This window comes from Apodemus sylvaticus, chromosome X (genome assembly GCF_947179515.1).
Source record: "Apodemus sylvaticus chromosome X, mApoSyl1.1, whole genome shotgun sequence".
Classification (NCBI taxonomy): Eukaryota; Metazoa; Chordata; class Mammalia; order Rodentia; family Muridae; genus Apodemus; species Apodemus sylvaticus.
Window position 1 is genome coordinate 69072194 of NC_067495.1, and position 24446 is coordinate 69096639.

General features: G+C 36.8%; 1 protein-coding gene across 1 annotated transcript; it reads left to right on the forward strand.

Moving 5' to 3' along the window:
• The first annotated feature begins 2142 nt into the window (after nt 1-2142).
• On the forward strand, nt 2143-5755 carry LOC127675371 (TLR adapter interacting with SLC15A4 on the lysosome-like). Its single transcript, XM_052171484.1, has 2 exons — nt 2143-2291; nt 3144-5755. The coding sequence occupies exon 2, from the start codon at nt 3183-3185 to the stop codon at nt 4092-4094; it is 912 nt and encodes a 303-aa protein (XP_052027444.1). The 5' UTR covers nt 2143-2291; nt 3144-3182; the 3' UTR covers nt 4095-5755.
• The last annotated feature ends 18691 nt before the right edge of the window (nt 5756-24446 follow it).

Here is a 24446-nt window from a genome sequence, read left to right on the forward strand (position 1 = left end):
AAGATTAGGGCATGCTTACATTCATAGCGAGTTACAGCTACCCTGGGATACATGAGACATAAGTCTTGAAGGAGAAATAGGGGAGGAGGAGGAAGGAGAGGGAGAATGGAAGGGAGGGAGGAGGGGAAGGAGAGAGAAAGAGAGGGAGGGAGGGAGAGAGAGGAGAGAGGGGGAAGGGGAGGGAGAGACAGAGAGACAGAGACAAGAGAGATAAAGAGAGGGGAAGAGGGAGAGGGAGAGGGAGAGGGGGAGAGAGAGAGAGAAGAAACTGGGCAAATGAATTTGGTGAAATTTTACTTTTGTTAAATGTTAAAGTGAGGATACCAACACCGAAAGATTGATATAATCTAGCTTCATTATAGATTGCTCAGAAAAAAAAGTATGAGTAATAGCTGTTAGATTCGGGTACTGCTAGAAATCACATCTTAGATAACACAGTATTTGTCTTCAAGAAACTGAGAATTTATAAGATACAATCAAACCATACTATGTGGACTCAGGCAGGAATCCTGGAATGACAGAGATTAACAAACTTGAGGCATGTTTAATACTGGAAAAATATGAGAATAAAACATTTTTTATTTCCTGTGGATTTTTGTTTTATTTATTTACATTTCAAACAAACATTGTCACTCTTCTCTATCTCCTCTTCATGAACTTCCCCATCCCATCCCCACTCCCTTTGCCTCTGAGAGGGTGCTCCTCCACCCCCCTAGCCACTCGATTTGCCCCTCTAGCTGAGCTTCCTTTACACAGGAACAAAGAATAAAATATTTTAAGGGAGAAGAAAAATTCAAGAATGCCACGTTTGAGATAGCATCTGGAAAAGTCAGTAATGTGTAGGCTGAAAATGTGTTTAGCAATTATATTTGCCCGAGATGAAAACAGTATAAGTGCATATTTATTGAAATGAACTTCAAGGACACACACAGATGATGAGTTCATTGCAGAAATCACAGGTCATGAAAGTATTTAGGAATTTTATAGCAGTTGAGAGGGAAGTTCTTGGTCTTATCTCAAAGGTTGTTAGTACAAGTGCCCTAACGAGATACAGAGGTGCTTTTCTTACTGTCTCTTTAGTAGTAGATTTTACAGAAAAACTTATCTTTTTTTTTTGAGACTGGCCATTTTTGTTCAGTTACCACTGGTCAGTAAAAGTTAGACTCCATGTGCTTGCATAAAACATTGAGTCACTGATATTGAGCTCCAGGTGAATGGCAGAGATATTAAAACATGACTGCTGACATTTTGTCTTTGCTATAAAGGAAGCTGGTTATTGGAGATTTAGGAGCACATAAAAATTAAAAAAAGGAAATTGGGATAAATGCAGGAAATCACATCTGGTTTCATATTGGATTTTGATTTTTAATACTTCTGAGGGTTTTTACTATTATAAAAATGCAGATAATTATAGCTTGAAGATTTGCTGTGAGTGTTAAGGAAAAAATCATTAGAAATGCTCCATTTGTTTAGGGGCCATCGTGGAAGAGGGCATGGAAAAATTATAAAATCTAGAGGTCAGGAAGAAGCAGAGTAAAACAGTGTCTTCTGGACAGGACATGACCACTACACACATGAACTCACAGCAGCTGTGAGTACTTGTATAAGACCTGTACAATGTCAAGCTAGTCAACATTTGGACATGGAGGGCAGAGTGGCTAATGTCCTCAGACCTCATAACTGAACATCTATTGACAGTGGCTTCTTCGGGGAGCGAGATAAAGGTGAAATCCTTGAAAGAATGAATAAAAATACATTTAAAGAAAATTTTAATTTAGTATTTCACCTCATGAGTGTATGAATTAATATTGTTTTAAAGAAAAATTAGCATTTCCTATCATGGGTATATCAAAATTAATTCAATTTCCTTTTAATGCTCAGTTTGTTACAAATTACTCCTTTTTATAAAAGATGCTGAGGCTGTTCCACCTTTGTCCTACTTAAAAGTAAAAATAACTTTGTCTCTGTCTTTACAGACATTAAGAACTCTACAACTGTTAACATTTTCCCACCTATTGTCATTGGGAACTTGAAGAAATACTTTCAAGATCCTCTTTTGGTACATGGTCATTACCATAGCTCACATGTGACCAGCCCACATCATTTTCCTATTAGGTTTTGAGTCCTGGGGTAATAACGGAAAGCAGAAGCTATTTATGTGATTAAAGCTGTCATCCTTTGTAAGATGTAAGCAGACACTGAGAAGCAAACCAGACAGAAAGGACTTTTTCTGGGTTTGGACTGTTGGCATCTCAGAGGACCAACTCTTTAGGTATCCTGATTTGGAAAACGTAAGTCTAAACTCTTACTTAGTTTTATTTGTGTTTCATTTTCTTCTCAAATTCTTTCAAATAGTAACATAGATAGGTTTCATGAAAACGTATATAATATATAACATAGATCTATGAGATGAATGCTTTATCTTGAATGAAGACAACAGACCTTTTTTGTTTTTATAGAGTTGACACTTAATTTTGCTATGTAAGAGGCAGGTTTCACCATTTAGCCCAGGCTGAACTTGAATTTAAGATACAATTGCCTCAGTCTGCTGAGTGCTGGGATTACAGGTGTGAAGCTTCATACGTGGCTTTTTACATAGATTTTACAGTGAAATTTGAAACTCTTAGAATTGTATTAAAAATGCTGTAAAAGTATGATATCAAATAAGAAAAAATTTTTAAAAAGCAGAGACCTACATTATAGGAAAAATATAGATAGCTATGATTATATTTTAGCTCAGAAAGTTTCCATAGGTATAAGTTTTATTTTAAGTGCACATTTAGACAGTAGAAGGCAAAGCATTTTATTAATTTCTAAATAAATACTAAAAACCCTAGCTTAAAGTAGTGTTATACATGTCCCTGATTTGCAGTTTTTAGACATTTGAATGGATGCTATGTAATATTCTCACAATAGCACCATGAAAATGGAAGGAGGTATTATTATAATTTAACTTTTGAGAAAATCAAGAGCCAGAAATAAGTAAATTCTTCAGGGCTAAACAGTGATAAAAATGAATCAAAGCATTTCTAGATTCATTCTTTGTTTTTTTTTTTTTTAAGCAACAGTACTTCCCTAAAATATAGTTCATGTCAGAGAAAAATTTTATATTCCATGGCCTTAATTATTATTTTATATTTTAGGAATACGGTTCACTCATATTTTATAACTTGTCTAAGAAAATGCTTGGAGAAGCCTTCTTAACTAAATTCTTCTACAAAGAACAGAGACATGCAAAACTTTACAAACCACTAAGATGTAAGAAGACATCAAATGACAAAAAGGAAAATTGGGAAAATAAGCTTTTAGATGTACCAGACAATTCACTTCCCCCTTTAAAGAATGGAAGTCAAGAGAAAGTTATAGAAGGAAGTCTAACTGAACAAGACAATGATTCATCTCTAATGAAATCTATGGATGAGCTACTTGTTGCAAAATGCAAAAGTACACCTCTTCCAGGAAGTGTATCTGTTGCATTGCCCATTCCAAAGAGGGGACTTGACGAAACACAACTGGATTTATATCGATCCTGGTCATGTACAAGTATTTGCCAGAATTATCCTGACCTACAGATAGGAGGTGACCACATTAGAAACATGTATGATTCTGGCTGCTTTGTGGAACACACGCATGATGATGTTTGTAATGGTCCTCTTTTACTTTCAGTGGATATACCATTGGGACACTCTCCTAAAATGGAGCCTCTGGAGAAAACCTCTACCTCAAAATTATTCAATGGTGATGAAATTCGAGAAAAAAGCATGCTATTACATAAGCAGCCCCTCTCTAATTCTATGCTTAATAATTATATGGAAAGAAAGGTGGATGAACTCTATAAACAATTTTTGGAAGAAAATCTTACCAGGTGCCCCTCTATAACCAACCTCATGGCTTCTAGCATACTGATGAATAATGTCAATCAAATTAGCCTTCAAATTTCTCAAGAGCAGAACATAGAAGCATCCAAAGCCCGAGAAGCCCTCCTCCACTCTTTAGCACTATGTAATCTTCGTAATGTTTCCCACAGAAACAGTACTGAATTAAGCACTCCTAACTTACAGATATCAAACCAGGTTAGTCGGGAATTTGTATGACATCTATAATGGTAATCAACTAAAGATTGCTGGGTCAAATAAGAAACTACAGTAACAATTGTGTTCTCATGCTTTTTAGGTCTCATAAAGTTTCCTTTGTGGTGGTGTTACTTTTTGAGAAATTATTTTGGTTCATCTGAATTCTTGTAGAAGATAAATACAATATATACGATTCATGACCATTTATGTTGTTTTTCAGTTTTGACACCTTTAGGAGTTTTTACATTTGAGTTCGTATGCTCTGAGTACATATTGTCACTAAGCTTTGTGTACCACAAAGGCGGTATGAGGAAGGAATTGTATCGAAATTCTTTTAAAGACATATGATCAGTGTTTCACTAACCTTCCTCTTATTTATGGCACACAAGACTATTTACACTGACAACTAGAATATTGTGGGAGAATTTGTTTGCATGTGCATATACTATTCCCATATATAGATTCGAAGAGCCTATAGAAAAATATACAATTTGTCTGACATTTGTAAGAGACTTTGATGGAAAGATTAAGGAAAATGGAGAACTTAATGGGATCCATTTGAATTAAACTATTTTATTTTAAATTCTTCTGGCACAAGGATGAACTCTTTTATATTACTGTGTTATTCCTTGTTGTTTTTATGTCTGAGAGGAAGGAAGGTGCACACACAGGTTGAGTGAGTGAAGTGTATGGCAAACCATCCTCTACTCCCGAGACCCTCTTGGCAATGTTTTACACTAGTCAGATTCTCTACAATCATCATCTTGACGTAAGGTAAAAAAAGATGGGTAAAATTTCAAATTGAAACTAAACTAACCTAATTCACCTTTTAAAATGTTAAATTCTATTGCCAAAGTGAAAAGAAGATCCCATGGCTAGCAGCTCACATTTCTCCTATGAATAGTGAAATAATCATTACACATTATTGCTTGTAAGTAGAGTGCTATGGGCTTCTGTGATAAACTTTGTTTGAATGTATAATATGTTAATTACTTTATGTATTAATAATCTCCTCAAAATAAGTGCTTGCTCCTTATTTAATTCTATAGAATGAACCAGTTCAATGTCCTCATCTCTTGTGATTTTAAATCACACATTGTCCTTCAGTCCTGTAGCTTGAACTCCTCAGAATGCCTTGCTTTTCTCTCCCTCACTCCTTCTCATCATCTGCCATATTTGTTCAATCAATTTCAATAATTCAGATGTTTGATTCTGAAAAGACAATGGGCAACAGTTTTGGAAAACTGATTTACTGTCATTTAGAAATTGAAAATATTGTGTATATTGCCTATTGATTTGTTTGATTTTAATATTTCAATGCATATTATCCACATGAAAATACATTTTATTAAAATTTGTACTTTAAAAAATTGAATGGACTATATTTAAACAGCATTTTTGTGTCTTAAAGCAGAGTAATGTATACTAGTATTTTATTTATGTAGCATATATGTCCATAGTGTTGTGATTATATAGTACTATATAAAACAGTAATGTTTAGCCAGTATCAAATTTTTTGCTCATAACAAATTTAATACTGAATTTATAGCTTCAGATTTAAAAATTCCACATTCCTATGCTTACTTTCCCATTTCATCAAAATACCTACTATATGATGATAGTCACATGATTAAAATGGCCTAAAATTAATGCAATAATTAAATAAAGGATGCTATATTTTGTGTGCTGCTTTATTGTGACCTCATACCAGCTTATTTCAGTATTTGAATAAAATATTCATATATGGATGTGATTTTGCATAATTTGGATTTAAGTACTCTTCATATTTTTTTTTTCATTATGGACATACCATATATGACAACACTCTCCATTTAGGATAATTAATTTTTGTCTCACTACTCCAGGTGTAGAAAACATTAGTGTTTTTATGGAAATCAGCAGTATTAATGATTCAGCACATGGGGATGGTCATCATGTTTCTTGACAGGGAATAACTTTACAAACTTACAAAATATTCCTCCTGGGCTGCCTGGTTGGGCCTCAATGGGAGAGGATGCACTTAGTCCTGCTGGGATTGGATGTCCCAGGTTAGGGTAGTACCCATGGATGGGCTATCCCTTCTCTGAGGAGAAGGGGAGGAGGTAATGGGGGAGGGAATTATAAGGATGAAAGAGAGAGGAGAGGGGAAATAGGGGCTGAAATTGAAATGTAAAGTAAATAAATAATGAAAAAAACATTCCTAGTGCATTGTTACGTGCTTGTATAGGTCAGTATAATTTATACTCAACTTTGGATTCCAGCTTCCAATTATAGGGCCCAAAATGGCTTTACCCAATCTTGGGTACCTTTTTTTTTTTTTTTTTTTTTTTTTTTTTTTTTTTTTTTTTGGCCAGGAAACTTTAGAAAGGGTAGATGAGGGACAAAGTATACGTCAGGTTCTTGAAATTTTCAGACTTGATCCTTTTCATGGGTTAGTTTTCCAAAGAAGCCAGACTACCTGAGTCTTTTGAGATGGAAGCTAACATTTAAATGGTGGATTAAGTTAATGTAGGATTACTACATAATGTGTGCTTGGATGAAGAATGAAAGGCTGGTTTGGTAATTATTATGGTAGAATTAACTGGAGTAATTGTTTATTTAGGTCCAATTTTTTTTTTTTTTTTAGTTAAAACAGGATGGAAAGAAATCAACCAGATAAATAAAAAAAATTAAATAGCTAATGCATGTGTGAAAACTATGAAAATAGAAACATTTGTAAGTAAAATGACAGAGGAGTATTGAATAAACTTAACAAAATGGTAAGACTGATATAATTAAAGTGCCCACACATAGTTTAGAACTTCAGATCCCCAATCACACCACTGTGTGCTTTTCGTCAAGGGCTAGTAGAGACTGTCTTTTTACTTTTGTATATGTGGTATAGCGGTCATTAGACTAGGCAAGATGCCTTTCACCAAGTCACATTGGAGCACTAGAGAGCTCCAAAATGGTCTTATGTCTTGGTTTAGTATTTGTAAATGTTTAAGATCACACTAAAATTTTAAAAAACAACCTTTAAATAAGTATTCTCAATAACATATGTAAAATGATGATATCCAAATCAAGGTATACTGACTTCAACTTCAAAACTATTGAATCTTTGTTATGAACAGCTAGGTTCTTCAATCATTCTGTAATTTCTCCTTAAAGCTGAGAAATTTGTAGCTCATAGAAATGTGATGTAGTTTTTACTTTCACTTCCTGAAATGAACTTAAGGTAGATTATTATGTGAAGCATCAATAGTCAGTGACCTCGTTGTTTTTTAACTTGAGACTTCCTGAGTTTCATAGATAGGCTATTTGCTGAATTTCAACTCTCCTGTATTATTGCAAGTGGTTCAAATTTCTAGTAAACAGACTTTGAATTGATTTAAAAAAAAGTTAAAATAAAAGGTCAGACTCCTAGGGACTTGGGTGGTTCTTTTCCTTTCCTTTAAGAATTCAATTCTGCTTTAGTAAACCTATGGAATACTCTTGTAGCATTGTCATTAGGAGATAAACAGCAGCAGGGCCTTTCCCCAAGTAGTGTCTGGCATTCTTCCTTTAGGCCAGGCACTGTTTCTTAAGGCTCAGGAGGATGGAGTCTGTTGCTTTTCATGAGTACATGACGACAGTATCAAATAGCATTTTTTTTTTTCTCTAGAGGACAAATACACCAGCTATTACATGCCCTTGGAAGAACATTTTTTTTCTATATCAGATATTGAAAAGTTCTAAACAACACAGACATAAAGCCCTGTGTGGACAGTAGAGTTTGATTTTTCACTTTGACAAATGGAGAAAGCTAAACACTTGGCTTTTCTCTCTATTTTTAAAATATGCATGCACACTAGCTCATGTGTTAGTGAACAGATACCCTTTAAAAAAAGAGTAGGAGTCACGTTGATATAACTGGCAGAATAAAGATTCCCTTTGCTCCCTTTTCCACATTTAGTAAATAATTGAGTAGTCTTTGTCTCAAAATCAAAGCCTCAATCCAACACTATTATTTTATACATGGAAAGTAGATTCCCAAAGAGAAGGAAAGAAATTTCCTATGAAATTACTTAGTGGTCTGACTGGCATTAGTACTCAAGGCTTCTGAGGTTCAGTCCAGTTGATTCTTCTTAAATCAATCAAATTATCAGCTTTCCATATACTACCTATTTGGTGATTTGATAGACTCATGATGCATATCATCCTGGAACCATAATATCACCCCCCACCATTGTCATCATCATCATCATCACCACCACCATCATCACCACCTATTATCATAGACAGAGTATTACGTAGCATCATGCATGTTAGAATTGGTATGTGGCCTGCAGTATATACACAAATCCTGTTTTCAAGTTCTCCAGAATAATTCATTAAAGTTCTGTTTCTAGGCCCAGTTATTATTCTGATACTAAGAATGAAAGGTTGACATACTACGTGTTATTCAGCTTGTGGGGAGGATTCTCTTAATAGAAATACTAATGGGGAATGTTTTAAATTTCATGACCTGGTAGTTTTGAGGAAATAATTGAAAGGTGAAATATAAAATGAATAAAATGGAAATAATTTTCATATGCAACAAATATAGAATCTGCATAGGAAAATAAGAATATCTACTTTATAAATAATATAAGTATCATTGTTTGTGTAAATATATTTATTTGTTATTTTCTTTCTAGCCACTTTACAACATTAAACTTTTCTTTAATATATAGATACAAATGAAGAAACTATTTAAGGAAACTAATATCTACATTGTTGGGTGCATATTTCTTTATGAGTACTCCACTTTACTAATCCTCATTTTAAGACTATGTTAACATACCTTTAATAAAATACCAACTCTGTTTCAAAACAAAATCCATAAAGGAAACATTCACTTTAGAATTGCTAATTAGACAAAGTAGGGTTAAAATAAATCTCATTACTTATCACAGTTAGCAATCTAAATATTCTTATTATGACAAATGATGTCTACTGAAATAGCTAGTATGAAGAATTCACAAATTTTAAAAGATCTAATAAAGACTTGGAAGTTTTTGAATGGGCTATGGAGAAATTACATGTATATACACTGATAGATTTCCTATAACCTATGTCCCAAGGTGGTGCTTGCCTCAAAATGAGAGGAACCTTCCTGAAATAAACTTTCTTGGGATCCATTTCTGTCTTAATCAATGTTTTGTTGCTTTGAAGAAACACCATGACCATGGCAACTCTTACAAGGGAAAACATTTAACTGAGGCTTGCTTACAGTTTAGTTCACTGTCATCATGGAAGCATGATGGCATGTGTGCAGACATGGTGCTGGAGAGGTGGCTGAGAGTTCTTACTGAGACAAGCCTGACCACTCTTCTTGTTGGTGGAATGTGGCACTGGGTTTTTTTTTTTTAATCAGGAAAGCAGTTGAGCTCTTTAAGTGGTACTTAATTGGCCATACTCATAGGAACAGGGAACACAGTGCTGCTCAGAGCAATGTAGATTTTTGTGACAGTGGTTTGTCTCATGAAGTTTTAGAGAAGTATAAGAATAAGTAGTATATATAGAGATGATTTTTTTGTGGCAACTTGACAAAGAATGTTTGTTTTATGCGCTATCAAAACTATCTGCCTGAAACTAAATTGAAGAGTTTTGGGATAATTGTGTTGGCAGAAGAGCTAAAAACAAACAGTCTAGTATTTACTGTGTTACTTGCTTTATTGGTGGCAATGAATATGCAGATCTATAATGAAAGTGAGTTAGCAAGCTAAACAATAAAAAATATAAAATGTGTAGTGTGAAGAGAAAAGGAGCACCAGGACGTGCAATAGAACTAAATCCAATGATCAAGGAGAAAAAGCTTGAGGCTAAGTGTAGTAAAGTTGTGACCTCAGGGTAAGACCCCAAACAAAATAAGAACTATTGAGTGCTTATAATGTTTCAGAATAATAGCTTAGATAATAGTCTAAAATAACTCATTAACGGTGAAAGGATTTAATCTGAAGGTATGATGTTCATTGCCATTCTAGGTTGATATCTTCACCTGTGGGGTCTGCTGTACTTAATTACCAAAGACTGGTACTTATTTTCACACATTTCTAGAGACTAGAATCTTATGAACAAGGTACCAGTTGATTCACCTCTTGGTTACAGCTCTCTGATTTGCAATACAACTGTCTCCTCTTACATAACAGAAGAACTACTGCGTATTCGTATTTTTTATGGAAGTATATATATTTTTTATTCGATATATTTTTTATTTACATTTCAAATGATTTCCCCTTTTCTGCACCCCCACTCCCCGAAAGTCCCATCTGCCCCCATCCCTCACCCTGTTTTCCCACCCAACCCTTCCCATTTCCCTGTTTTGGTTTTGCCCTATACTGCTTCACTGAGTCTTTCCAGAACAAGGGGTCACTCCTCCTTTCTTCTTGTACCTCATTTGATTTGTGGATTATGTTTTGGGTATTCCAGTTTTCTAGGTTAATATCCACTTATTAGTGAGTGCATACCATGATTCATCTTTTGAGTCTGGGTTACCTCACTTAGTATGATGTTCTCCAGCTCCATCCATTTGCCTAAGAATTTCATGAATTCATTGTTTCTAATGGACGAATAGTACTCCATTGTGTATATATACCACATTTTTTGCATCCACTCTTCTGTTGAGGGATATCTGGGTTCTTTCCAGCTTCTGGCAATTATAAATAGGGCTGTTATGAACATAGTGGAACATGTATCCTTATTACATGCTGGGGAATCTTCTCGGTATATGCCCAGGAGTGCTATAGGAGGATCTTCGGGAAGTGAGGTGCCCAGTTTTCGGAGGAACCACCAGACTGATTTCCAGAGTGGTTGTACCAATTTGCAACCCCACCAGCAGTGGAGGAGTGTTCCTCTTTCTCCACATCCTCGCCAACTCCTGCTGTCTCCTGAATTTTTAATCTTAGCCATTCTGACTGGTGTAAGGTGAAATCTCAGGGTTGTTTTGATTTGCATTTCCCTAATGACTAATGAAGTTGAGCAAAGCCAGACACTCTGAAGCTAATAGAAAAGAAACTGGGGAAGACCCTTGAGGACATCGGTACAGGGGGAAAGTTCTTGAACAGATCACCAATAGCTTATGCTCTAAGAACAAGAATTGACAAATGGGACCTCATAAAATTACAAAGTTTCTGTAAGGCAAAGGACACTGTTAAAAGGACAAAACAGCAACCATCAAATTGGGAAAAGATCTTCACCAACACTACATCAGATAGAGAGCTAATATCCAATATATATAAAGAACTCAAGAAGTTAGACTGCAGAAAACCAAATAACTGCATTAAAAATGGAGTACAGAGTTAAACAAAGAATTTTCACCTGAAGAACTTCGGATGGCGGAGAAGTGTATTCGTGTTCTTAAGAGGATCCCATCATGACAATGTTATCCACAGGACCACATGTAAACAAAATTTCTTCTCAGGACCTCTACTTCCAAGTACTACCACAATAAGTTTATAAATTTAAAAATAAATGGTAAAAACAAATTGTAATGGGGAGTAAAAATTTAGTCTTGACACTTGGAATCAGAGAGATCAGACCATCTACACTTTTAATAACAGAGATGGCATCACTGAAGTGCCCCACAAAATATCCCACCTGTAACAAGTGTTCTGTTCCTCATAATGTTCTAACTTCCTAGAGTTCTTATACAAACATTGCCACCATAATTATTCTTTAACAAATGGTCTACTAAATCTTTTGACTAATTTCTATTAGTGTCCTTCATGGATTTTCACTTTTCATTTACCTTAAATTGGATGAACAATATTTCAATGATCATGCCAAATATTTGTGAAAAAAGTTTGTTGAATTAATGGAAAAAGGATGCCATGAATTTGAGAGAGAACAGGAGGGGGTATATGGAGGGAGTGGTTGGAGGGAGGAAGAAGGGAAGATTTTGTAATTATAATCTCAAAATAAAGAAATAAAAATGCTTTCATTTATAAACCAGGACTATAGAAAATCAAGAAAAAATCAAGTTGCTCACTGTAGTTTACAGACTGACCTTTTCACTATACTTGCCTATTTTATTTCCTGCTACTACTTCTGTGCCTGGAATGACAGTGTTTGCATATTTACTAAATGACTAAAGGATCTATATAGAAACTAGACTAGATGGTACAGGTTTGAGAATGTGTTTTGTAACATGAAAAACAGAAGCTGGAGAAATGGTTCAGCAGTGGTTGAGAGGACATAATGTTGTCCCCAAACACCAGAGCTCAGTGACCAGCACTAACATTAATCAGCTCACATTGCACTTAGGAATACATATACACACTTATACACAGATAAGTACATAATTAAAAAATATTCAGGATATAAACAAGATGATAGTTTAGTAAGTTCTTTTAAGGAATATCTCTTCATAGTCACAAAATTTATATATCATATGTCTACCTTTGTGCAAGCTGAAAGAATCAGTGGAGAGATCATAGTGACTGCTCTCAGTATGGCAAAGTAAAGACATTAAAGAATGGAAGAGGAAAGAACCATATCCTACCTCCCTCAACTACAAAGAGTTCTGCGTTTAGGGGAGGGGGTTTATGCCTGAGATAGGGATAGAGAAGTAACTCCAAATCTTAAACTCAATATTATGTACTAGACTGGATATGATGAGACATGGCTTTCAGTAAAACAGCAGCATTCAGACTATCAGGCCTATAGCCACATGTTGGAGCACTGGTGCTAACAACGGATCTCTCATCTTTGATAGCTAGTTGCTGTAAATGGATTATTCTTAATATAAATATAACAGTAAATTAATCCAGCAGCTGTATTTTTTACCTGATGCTATTCTCCAATAACCATGCAGAAGAAATAAGATTTAGTCAAAGCTACACCTCAATAGATAAGCAGTTAGATAATCTATCTTTACCTTGTATGAAAATCTGGCTACCTTTCAGCCCCATCCCATGATAGTTGATTTTTATTATTGATCTGGGTGTTTGGACCCCCTTCTTCATAGGTCAAATTCCTCTATTCTGCTGCTGATCTGACTTTCCTCTTCTCCCTCCCTCTCTTTCCTGCTGGCAGATGTCCTACCTTATTCTCTATTCTGTCCAGCTATTGGATAATCAGCATTTATTGACAAGACAAGGCAGAGAATAAATGGTAAGAACTGTTTACACAAACTTGAGACAGGAGATTTTTGGTGTAAGCTTTACAATGGCATGTCAAGATTGAAACAAGATATGAGGGCAGAGAAATAAACTTTTGAATAATATAAGGATAAACTTTACACAATATACAAAACATTATTCCTACAAGTAGCAGATAAGGAAAGTCCCTTCACTGGGGAGCAGGGTACAATATTTTGCACATGTATTTGTCCTGAGGCTCTCTATTACAGTGAGGTCTATCACTGAGTAGAAGACAAGATACATAGGCAAGAGTTCACAAATCAACCCTTTAATTCAGCACTAGTATCAGACAAAGGTCTTCATGTCAGTAAGATACTAGTTTTGAGTTATACCATGTGGACCTATGGAATGGGCCCATATAGAAAACACCTGTCATTTTACTGAAAATTTGAAGGTGCCTAAAACTTTGAGAAGCAGTCAGGATCAGTAATGTTATCCTAGGTATTATTCCTACCACCCATCTTGAGGTAGTGCAGGTATTACCAGGAGACTGTCTACTGACAGCACAGAAACTAATATGTTATCAGACAATGTCTAGCTCCCTGGTGGAACATATTCACATCGATGATAGATGGGACTTGGTGTACTCCTAATACTCTGTGGATTCATGAATCTATGAATTTAAGATTAATTTAAATTTAAGATTTCAGATTAATTTAAGATTAATTCAACTTAGCATTAGTCTGTATCTGGGAAACTCAAGATCATTTGAGCTTAGCATAAGCCTAGGTGTCCAAATGATTGCCTTCACCAACACTACCCTAATCTTGGATAGCAGGGTCACAGGACAAGAATTTGCTGTAGAATTTGTGCTTGGTTGATGAAACTCAAGACAAAGAAGATCCTAATGTGATGTGGAAACTTCTAGTTTCTTTGGAAAATTAGTTATGTCAAATGTTGTTTTACTGGGGCACACAGGTGAAAGGATGTCTTGATAAAGCTAGCACATGAAAGACAATTTTCCTAAAACAGACACAGGTGAAATGATGTTTGGATATAGCAAACATGTGAAAGGATGTTTGATGAAGGAGTATAAATATGACCCCACAGACGGTGAGAGATGAGTACTGAACCTTGCTTTAATTTCCTCTGTCTTGCTATACTTGGCTAAAAGTAAAGCTATTGATTCACTTTACATAGTGCTGTTGAAGTCAACATATGATGATGACACCATTGAGAGAAAGCTGCCCTAGAACTGCTTCAATGACCTTGCCTTAGGTGGATTGGTGAAACCGAAAGCTTTTTCAAAATTGAACTACAGCTGCTGTTTCATGCCTGATGTCTGCCTGCAGAAAGGACTACGATATAGCTGTCAGTTCATCTGACGTATCTGCCTGCCTAGAGGACTGGTTGTTTTGCAGATGCTGAGTTGTATTTGGTGTTTTCTTCAGGACTTAACTGCTGGCAAAGAAGATTGAGTTCACTCCCAAACAACTATTGCTGAATAGGTCCACTTTATTCATATCCTAAATACTTTTCTCTTCCACAACTTCTTCTGGGTGGTGGGATAGAGGAGAGGTTGAAGGTTTAAAAGTAAGTTTTGAGGGACATCTTAGGGCTTGCAGGTAAATGGATGGAACTAGAAAATATCATCCTGAATGAAGTAACTCAGACCCCAAAGGAAATTCATGGTATGTACTCATTAATTAGGGGATATTGGCCAAAAATGTACAGAATGCCTAGAATACAATCCACAGAACTCAAGAAAGTTAAGAAGCATAAGGGCCCAAGTGAGGATGTTTCAATTCCAATTTAGAGGGAGAAGAAAATAATCCTGGGAGGCCAAAGGAGGGAGGGGCATGGGTGTGAGAGGTGGGGGGTGGAGAGAAAAAGGGGAACATGATCAGGTATGGGGTTGGGGGAGAAAGGAGAGAAGGTCTGAGGGCCAGCAGAATGAATGGAAATATGCAACCTTGGGAGGTAGGAGATGTGGGGACATTCTAGAAAGTACAACAGACCTTGAAGGTGAGAGACTTTCAAAATTCAAAGGGAGGAACTTTAGATATAATGCCCTATGGTGGGGAGAGTCCACTTTCAGTAGAAATATACACATATAGCAAGTGGTGGGATGGGGTTGCCATCCCAGAGTCAAAAATCCTGACCCAGAATTGTTCCTGTCTAAAAGAACTACAGGGACAAGAATGGAGAAGAAATTCAAGGAAAGGCTGTGCAGGGACCACCCCAACTTGGGATCCAGCTCAAGGGAAGGCTCCAAGGCCTGACACTTACTGATGCTATGGTGTGCTTACAGATAGGAGCCTAGCATGGCTGTTCTCTGAGGGGCCCAAAAACCATCCGACTGAGACAGAAGCAGATAATTAAACCCAACCATTGTATTTAAGTCAGGGACTCCTGTGGTTGAATTACTGAAATTCTAGAAGAAGCTGAGGAGGAGGGCAACTCCATAGGAAGACCAGTAGTCTCATCTAACCCAGACCCCTGAGATCTCTCAGACACTGAGCCACCAGCCAGACAGCATACATGACCTGATAGAAGGCCCCCTACAAATATATAGATGAAGACTGCCTGGTCTGGCCTCAGTGGGAGAAAACGCACCTAACCCTTGAGAGACTTGAGGTCCCAGGGAGTGGGGAGGCCTTGGGGGGCATCCTCTTAGAAATAGGGTGTAAGAGGAATGGGATGAGGAACTGTGGGTGGGGATACCAGGAGGGGTGCAAAAGCCTGACTGAAAAATAGAAGTATTTAAAAAAAATAGGTTGGAAAAAATGTCTATACTCATAACCTTCATCTTTAGGGTGGGTTCTGTGAAAACATGCATTCTCTTGGATTGTATAAAATCCTAAATTAAGCTATTAAACTTGTTAGCATTAATTGTGGCTGATGTGGCTTTGCTGAGTTCTGTAACGACATCAGACTTCCACAGGGCTGTGCTGCTTTTGTTAGGCTATGGACATTAGTGTATGACACAGTTTGATGGATTTGAAGGCTACATGAATGTAATTAGATCTTGGAGAAGAGGTATTTGGCCAGTAGAGATTAGACATGTGGGAGAATCCCATCCCTAAGAAGATTTTTGTGGACAGACTATAATTTTTAGCTATTCTCCTAATTCATTGTAAACAACAGAATATTCAGAAAAACTTGAGCTTAGAGTGTGTTTGTGATGAATAATATGATTGACAACTTGACAGGCTGTAGAATTGCTTGGAAATAAGCCTCTGAGAATGTCTGTGAAGGTTATTCTTGATTTGGTATATGTGAATAGGAAAATGCCTCGTAAACTGTGGGATGCAACATTCCATGGGATAGAGTAAAAGTAGAAAGTGCACTGAAGAGCAGTATTCATTTCTCTCCTTCCTTGTGATGGACATAATGAGACCAGATGTTTCAGACTCCTGCTATTATGTTGTACTTGCAATGATGTTCTACATCCTTCATCTGTGAACCAACACCACATAAACTTTTTTTTTTTTGAGACATGGTTTCTCTGTGTAGCCCTGGCTGTCTTGGAACTCACTCTGTAGACCAGGCTGGCCTCTAACTCAGAAATCTGCCTGCCTCTGCCTCCCAAGTGCTGGGATTAAAGACGTTCACCACCACTGCCCAGCAACATAAACCTTCTTTACCTGTGATATGCTTTCATCACATATTTTGCTGGGCAAAAGAAGCAACTATTATTGCTTTCTAATACAGAAAAATGTAACAAAAGAGATGGAAGTGACTTAGCTTGATGAAATGGTACATATCTGTTATTCTAGCACATGGAAGACTCAATCAGGGGAATCTTGAATTTTATGACCTCTTTAATTACATAGTTCAAATTCAGTCTGTACTACATACTGAGACTCAAAATAAAATAATAAAACATAATAAAAAATCTAAAGTAATCAAACAGAAATAATGCTTAGTTTTCGTTCATCATGTTTAGTTTTTATTCAAAATTGCTTATTATAATCAAAGGATGATTGTTGTAAATGAAATGGTATTCACAAGGAGAAATTACACTAGACAAACCAAAAAATAGTAAGGAAGAAAAAATATTGTAATTAAGTAAATCACTTAAACCAAAAAGAAAAGTCTATAAAAGAGGGATAGGACGGATTGTAGTAAAGTTAGAAAACAAGTAACAAAATGAATGTCATATGTAACCTTGCATTCCAATGAGCATAGGCAACTGTCATGGACAGTGGAGAGTTGCCTAATACAGAAACAGCACAAGCACAAATCATGTTACAAAACATATGTTCAACTAACTCTTTTCCACAAGATTCAAAGACCCAGAACAAAGTTAGTTGCTCTAGCACTTTACCATTTTCATCTTTTTAGGTGGTAGCTTTGCTTTCTGTAATCACGTTTTCTACCATACATTAGTGTCCTTTTACATTTTTATATCTTAAAATATTTCCATGTCCATATATATGCAATTTTGTTTATGCATTTAAATACACATTTGCACACTACAAACTCATTTTTTAAATCCAGTAGATGCTTAATAATAAAGCTAGAAAATAATAAAAGAAAACTGTAGGTCAGCATCTCTTATGAATACAGGCACAAAACTTCTCAACAAAGTATTTGCAGACTGAATTCAAAAACTGATTACAAAGATATCAATTACACTATGATCAAGTTACTTTCAGCAACAAATAATGCAAAGTTATGTCATAATATATAAATTAATAATATACAATACATAATTTGTCTTAATGACAGAAATCATACGGTCACCTCATTATAGACAGAAAAGTCACTTGAAACTGTTTAATATCATTTCATGGCATTATTCTCTGGAGAAAATAAGGGAAAAAATTAACATTAAAACTCTACTAGAGAACTCCTACAGCTGATAAACAACTTCAGCAAAGTGCTGGCTACAAAATCAACACAAGCAAATCAGTAGCCTTTATATACCCAAAGGATAAGCAGGCTGAGAAAGAAATTAGGGAAATGACACCCTTCATAATAGCCACAAACAGCATGAAGTATCTTGGGGTGACTCTAACCAAAGAAGTGAAAGACCTATATGAGAAGAACTTCAGATCTCTGAAGAAGGAAACCAAAGAAGATCTCAGAAAATGGAAAAATCTTCCATGCTCGTGGATTGGCAGGATTAATATAGTTAAAATGGCCATCTTGACAAAGGCAATCTACAGATTCAATGCTATCCCCATAAAAATCCCAACGCAGTGGTTCATAGAGTTAGAAAGAGCAATTCTCAAATTCATCTGGAATAATAAAAAACCCAGGAGAGCTAAAACTATTCTCAACAGTAAAAGAACTTCAGGGGGATTCAGTATCCCAGACCTCAAACTTTTCTACAGAGCAATAGTGATAAAAAAAACTGCATGGTATTGGTACAATGTCAGGCAAGCAGATCAATGGAATAGGATTGAAGACCCAGAAATGAACCAACACACCTATGGTCACTTGATCTTCGACAAAGGAGCTGAAAGCATCCAATGGAAAAAAGATAGTCTTTTCAACAAATCTTGCTGGTTCAATTGGAGGTCAGCATGCAGAAGAATGTGAATCAATCCATTCTTATCTCCTTGTACTAAGCTCAACTCCAAATGGATCAAGGACCTCCACATAAAACCTGACACACTGAAACTAATAGAAAAGAAACTGGGGAAGATCCTGGAGGACATGGGCACAGGGGAAAAGGTCCTAAATAGAACACCAATAGCTTATGCTCTAAGATCAAGAATTGACAAATGGGACCTCATAAAACTACAAAGCTTCTGTAAGGCAAAGGACACTGTCAAAAGGACAAAACATCAACCAACAGATTGGGAAAGGATCTTCACCAACCCTAAATCCAACAGAGGGCTAATATCTAATATATACAAAGATCTCAAGAAGGTAGAACCCAGAGAACCAAATAACCCCATTAAAAAGTGGGGTACGGAGCTAAACAAAGAATTTTCACATGAAGAACTTTGGAGTGCTGAGAAACACCTTAATAAATGTTCAACATCATTAATCATTAGAGAAATGTAAATCAAAACAACCCTGAGATTTCACCTCACACCAGTCAGAATGGCTAAGGTCAAAAACTTAGGAGACAGCAGGTATTGGCGAGGATGTGGAGAAAGGGGAACACTCCTCCACTGCTGGTGGGATTACAGGATGGTGCAACCACTTTGGAAATCAGTCTGGTAGTTCCTCAGAAAACTGGGCATGATACTTCCTTAGGACCCTGCTATACCACTCCTGGGCATATACCCAGAGGATTCTTCAGCATGCAGTAAGGACACATGCTCCACTATGTTTATAGCAGCCCTATTTGTAGTAGCCAGAAGCTGGAAAGAACCCAGGTGTCCCTCAACGGAGGAATGGATGCAAAAAATGTGGTATATTTACACAATGGAGTTCTACTCAGCCATTAGAAACAATGAATTCATGAAATTCTTAGACAAATGGATGGAGCTGGAGAACATTGTACTAAGTGAGGTAACACAGTCTCAAAAGATCAATCATCATATGCACTCACTGATGCATATTAGTAGATATTAGCCTAGAAACTTTGAATACCCAAGACATAATCCACATACTAAATGAGGTCCAAAAAGAATGGAGGAGTGGCCCCTTGTTCTAGAAAGACTCAGTGCAACAGTATAGGGGAATTTCAGAACAGGGAAGCGGGAAGGGGTAGATGGAGGAACAGGGGGAGGGAAGAGGGCTTATGGAACTTGCAGGGAGTGGGGACCCAGAAAAGGGGATGTCATTTGAAATGTAAATAAAAATATATCAATAAAGAAAAAAATGTAATAAAAAAAGGCTATGTATGATAAACCCGTGGCTAATATTAAGCTGAGTTGGGGAAAAACTGAAAAGAATTCCTCTAAAATCAAGAAGAAGCCAATTTGTCTACTCTCAAAACTGTAATTCAATAAGAAAAAAATTACACAATGGAAACTGACAAGTGGAAGTATGCTTATTAGCAGATACCCCATGCTATATTTAAATGACTCAACAAGAAAATTACTAGAATTTATGCACACTTTTAGCCAAGTCACACAATTTAAAAATTTCAACATACCAAATGATAGCCTCCCTATATAACTGCAACAAACTTGGTAACAAAGTTACCAAGACAGAATTCAAGAAAAAAATTATCATTTACAATAGCTTCTTTAAAATATCAAGGAAATATATATGTCAAGGAGATAAAAGACCTAAAATGAAAATTTTAAGATAGTGAAGAAAAATTTAAAAGACACTGGGAGACAGACAAGTCTCTTATGTGTATGATTTGGTAGAAGTAATACTATAAATACTACTATATTCTCAAAAGTCATTTACATATTAATACCATACAAATTATTATATACAAATACCACCAAAACTTCAGTGATTTTCAAATAACTAGAAAAACATATCTTTGCTCCGCCATCTTGGCTCCCGGACACCAGAGAGATCTAACAGATAGTGCCAGGTAACCAACATAGCCCGTGCCTAACATTGTTTGGGTCTCAGCCTGTCAGGCTTTTGCCTGCACCCAGAGCCTGGGCAGCTATGTGAGCCATCAGTGTGCCAACCCTGTCAGGGGTCGTTTGCCAGGCAAACTGACGAGCACTTGGAGGGACGCTCTGCCATCTTGGCTCCCAGACGCCAGACAGATCTAACAGACAGCACCAGGTACACAGACATAGCCTGAGTCTAACATGGCTTGGGTCTCAGCCTGTCAGGCTTTTTTCATGCACCCAGGGCCTGGGCAGCTCTGCGGACCATCTGTGTACCAACCCTGTCATGGGTCGTTTGCCTTGCAGAGTGATCAGCACTTGGAAAAGGTCCCCCCAGCATCCACCATCTTCTCTTCCTGACAGAGCAGACGGGCAGCACCAGGTTCACAGAGACAACCCAAGTATAACATTGCTTGGGGCAAGACACACCAGTGTTCCAAGAGCACTGAAGAGGAGGGCAGCACATCAGCAATCTGTGCCAGGGGAAACCCATTCATCCAGGTTTGGTTGTGAAAATAGCCTTACAGGCCCACAGGAGGTTCAAGCCCCAGCCAGTGACAACAGGACCAACTAAAGCCAGAGATAACCAGATGGCAAAAGGCAAATGGAGGAACATTACTAACAGAAATCAAGGCAATATGGCAGCATCTGAACCTAGTTCTCCAACAACAGCAAGTCTTGGATACCCTAACACACCAGAAAATCACTGGTCATGATGCTCTTAGAGGAACACAAGAAGGACATAAATATATCTCTTAAAGAAATACACGAGAAAATGGATCAAAAGGTCGAAACCATTACAAGGAAAACACAAAAATCATTTAAAGAAATTCAGGAGAATATGGGTCAAAAGATAGAAGCCAATAAAGAGGAAATGCAAATATCACTTAAAGAAATACAGGAGAACTTGGGTCAACAGGCAGAAGTCATGAAAGAGGAAACACAAAAATCTCGTAAAGAATTACAGGAAAACACAAAAAAGTGAAGGAACTGAGCAAAACCATCCAGGATCTAAAAACAGAAGAAGAAACAACTAAGAAATCGCAAACTGAGACATCTTTGGAGATAGAAAACCTTGGGAAGAAGTCAGGGGCCATAGATGCAAATATCAACAACAGCATACAAGAATACAAGAGATGGAAGAAAGAATCTCAGATGCCGAAGATACCATAGAAACCATTGGCTCACCAGTCAAAGAAAATGAAAAATGCAAAAAGCTTGTAACCTAAAACACCCAGAAAATCGAGGACACAATGAGAAGACCAAACCTACGGATTATAGGTATAGATGAGAAGGAAGATTTACAACTTAAAGGGCCAGCAAATATCTTCAACAAAATTATGGAAGAAAACTTCCCTAACCTACAGAGAGATGCCCATGAATATGCAAGAAGCGTTCAGAACTCCAAACAGACTGGACCAGAACAGAAAGACCTCCCATCACATAATAATCAAAACCCCAAATGTAGTAAAATAAAAAAACAAAGAATATTAAAGGCATTAAGAGAGAAAGGCCAAGTAACATATAAAGGAAGACCTATCAAAATTACACCAGACTTCTCACCAGAGACCATGAAAGCTAGAAGATCCTAGGCAGAGCTCATGCAGACTCTAAGAGAACACAAATACCAGCCAAGACTACTATACCCGGCAAAACTCTCAATCACCATAGATGGAGAAACCAAGATATTCCATGACAAAACCAAGTTTACACAATATCTTTCTACAAACCAAGCCCTATAAAGGATAATAGGTGGAAAATGCCAATACAAGGAGGGAAACTACACCCTGGAAAAAGCAAGATAGTAACCTTCCTTCATCAAACACAAGAGAAGATAGCCACTCAAATATAAAAATGATATCAAAATGACAGGAAGTAATAATCACTATTCCTTAATATCTCTTAACGTCAATGGACTCAATTCCCAATAAAACGACATAAACTAACAGACTGGATATGTAAACAGGACCCTACATTTTGCTGAAACAGGAAACACACCTCAGTGTCAAAGACAAACACTACCTTAAAGTAAAAGGCTGAAAGACAATTTCACAAGCAATTGGTCTCAGGAAACGAGCCAAAGTAGCCATTCTAATATCAGATAAAATTGACTTTCAACCTAAAATTATCAAAAGAGACACAGAAGGACACTTCTTGCTGGTCAAAGGAAAAATCCACCATGAAGAACTCTCAATTCTGAACATCTATGCTCCAAATGCAGGGGCACCCTCATTCATAAAAGAAACTTTACTAAAGCTCAAAGCACACATTGCACCTTACACAATAATTGTGGTTGACTTCAACACTCAACTATCCTCAATGGACCAATCAGGAAAATAGAAACTAAACAGGGACACAGTAAAACTAATTGAAGCTTTGGACCAATTGGATTTGACTGATATTTATAGAACATTTCACCCTAAGCAAAAGAATATACCTTTTTCTCAGCACCTCATGGTACCTTCTCCAAAATTGACCATATAATTGGTCTCAAGACAGACCTCAATAGATATAAGAAGATCGAACTAATCCCATGCTTCCTATCAGATCACTATGGTGTAAAAGTGGTCTTCAATAGCAACAAAAACCACAGAAAGATCTTTTCCCGATTTGTTGGTTGCCATTTGACAATGTCTTTTGCCTTACAGAAACTTTGTAGTTTTATGAGGTCCCATTTGTCAATTCTTGATCCTAGAGCATAAGCGTTCTGATGATGAAAATTTTCTCCTGTGCCCATGTCCTCAAGGGTGTTCCCCAGTTTCTTTTCTATTAGTTTCAGTGTATATGGTTTTATGTGGAGGTTCTTGATCCACTTGGACTTGAGCTTAGTACAAGGAGATAAGAATGGATCTATTTGCATTCTTCTGCATGCTGACCTCCAGTTGAATCAGCACCATTTGTTGAAATGGCTATCATTTTCCACTGGATGGTTGTACCTCCTTTGTCAGAGATCAAGTGACCATAGTTCTGTGGATTCATTTCCGGATCTTCAATTCTATTCCATTGATCTATTTGCCTGTCACTGTACCAATACCATGCAGATTTTAACACAATTGTTCTGTAGTAATGCTTGAGGTCGGGGATACTGATTCCCCCAAAAGTTCTATTACTGTTGAGGATAGTTTCAGCTATCCTGTTTTTTTCTTATTCCAGATAAATTTGAGAAATTCTCTTTCTAAGTCTATGAAGAATTAAGTTGGGATTTTGATGGGGATTGCATTGAATCTGTATATTGTTTTTGGCAAGATGACCATTTTTTTCCATCTTTCAAGGACTTCTTCTATTTCTTTCTTCAATCACTTGAAGTTGCTGTCATACAGATCTTTCACTTGTTTGGTTAGAGTCACACCAAGATACTTTATATTGTTTGTGGCTGTTGTGAAGGGTGTCATTTCCCTAATTTCTTTCTCAGCCTGTTTATCCTTTGAGTATAGGAATGCTACTGATTTGCTTATATCCAAGATATAAAAACAACTCAAGAAGATAGCCTCCAGAGAGCCAAATATCCCCCCTTAAAAAATGAGGTACAGAGCTAAACAATTAATTTTCACCTGAGGAATATCGAATGCCTGAGAAGCACATTAAGAAATGTTCAACATCCTTAGTCATTAGGGAAATGCAAATCAAAACAACTTTGAGATTTCACCTTACACCAGTCAGAATGGCTAATATAAAAAACACAGGAGAAAACAGGTGTTGGCGAGGATGTGGAGGAAGAAGAACACTCCTCCACTGGTAGTGGGGTTGCAAGCTGGTACTACGACTCTGGAAATCAGCCTGGTGGTTCCTCTGAAAACTGGAAA

What these genes read in the sequence shown, in the direction of transcription:
- LOC127675371 (XM_052171484.1), top strand. Translation starts at nt 3,183, where the DNA reads ATGCTTGGAGAAGCCTTCTTAACTAAATTCTTCTACAAAGAACAGAGA.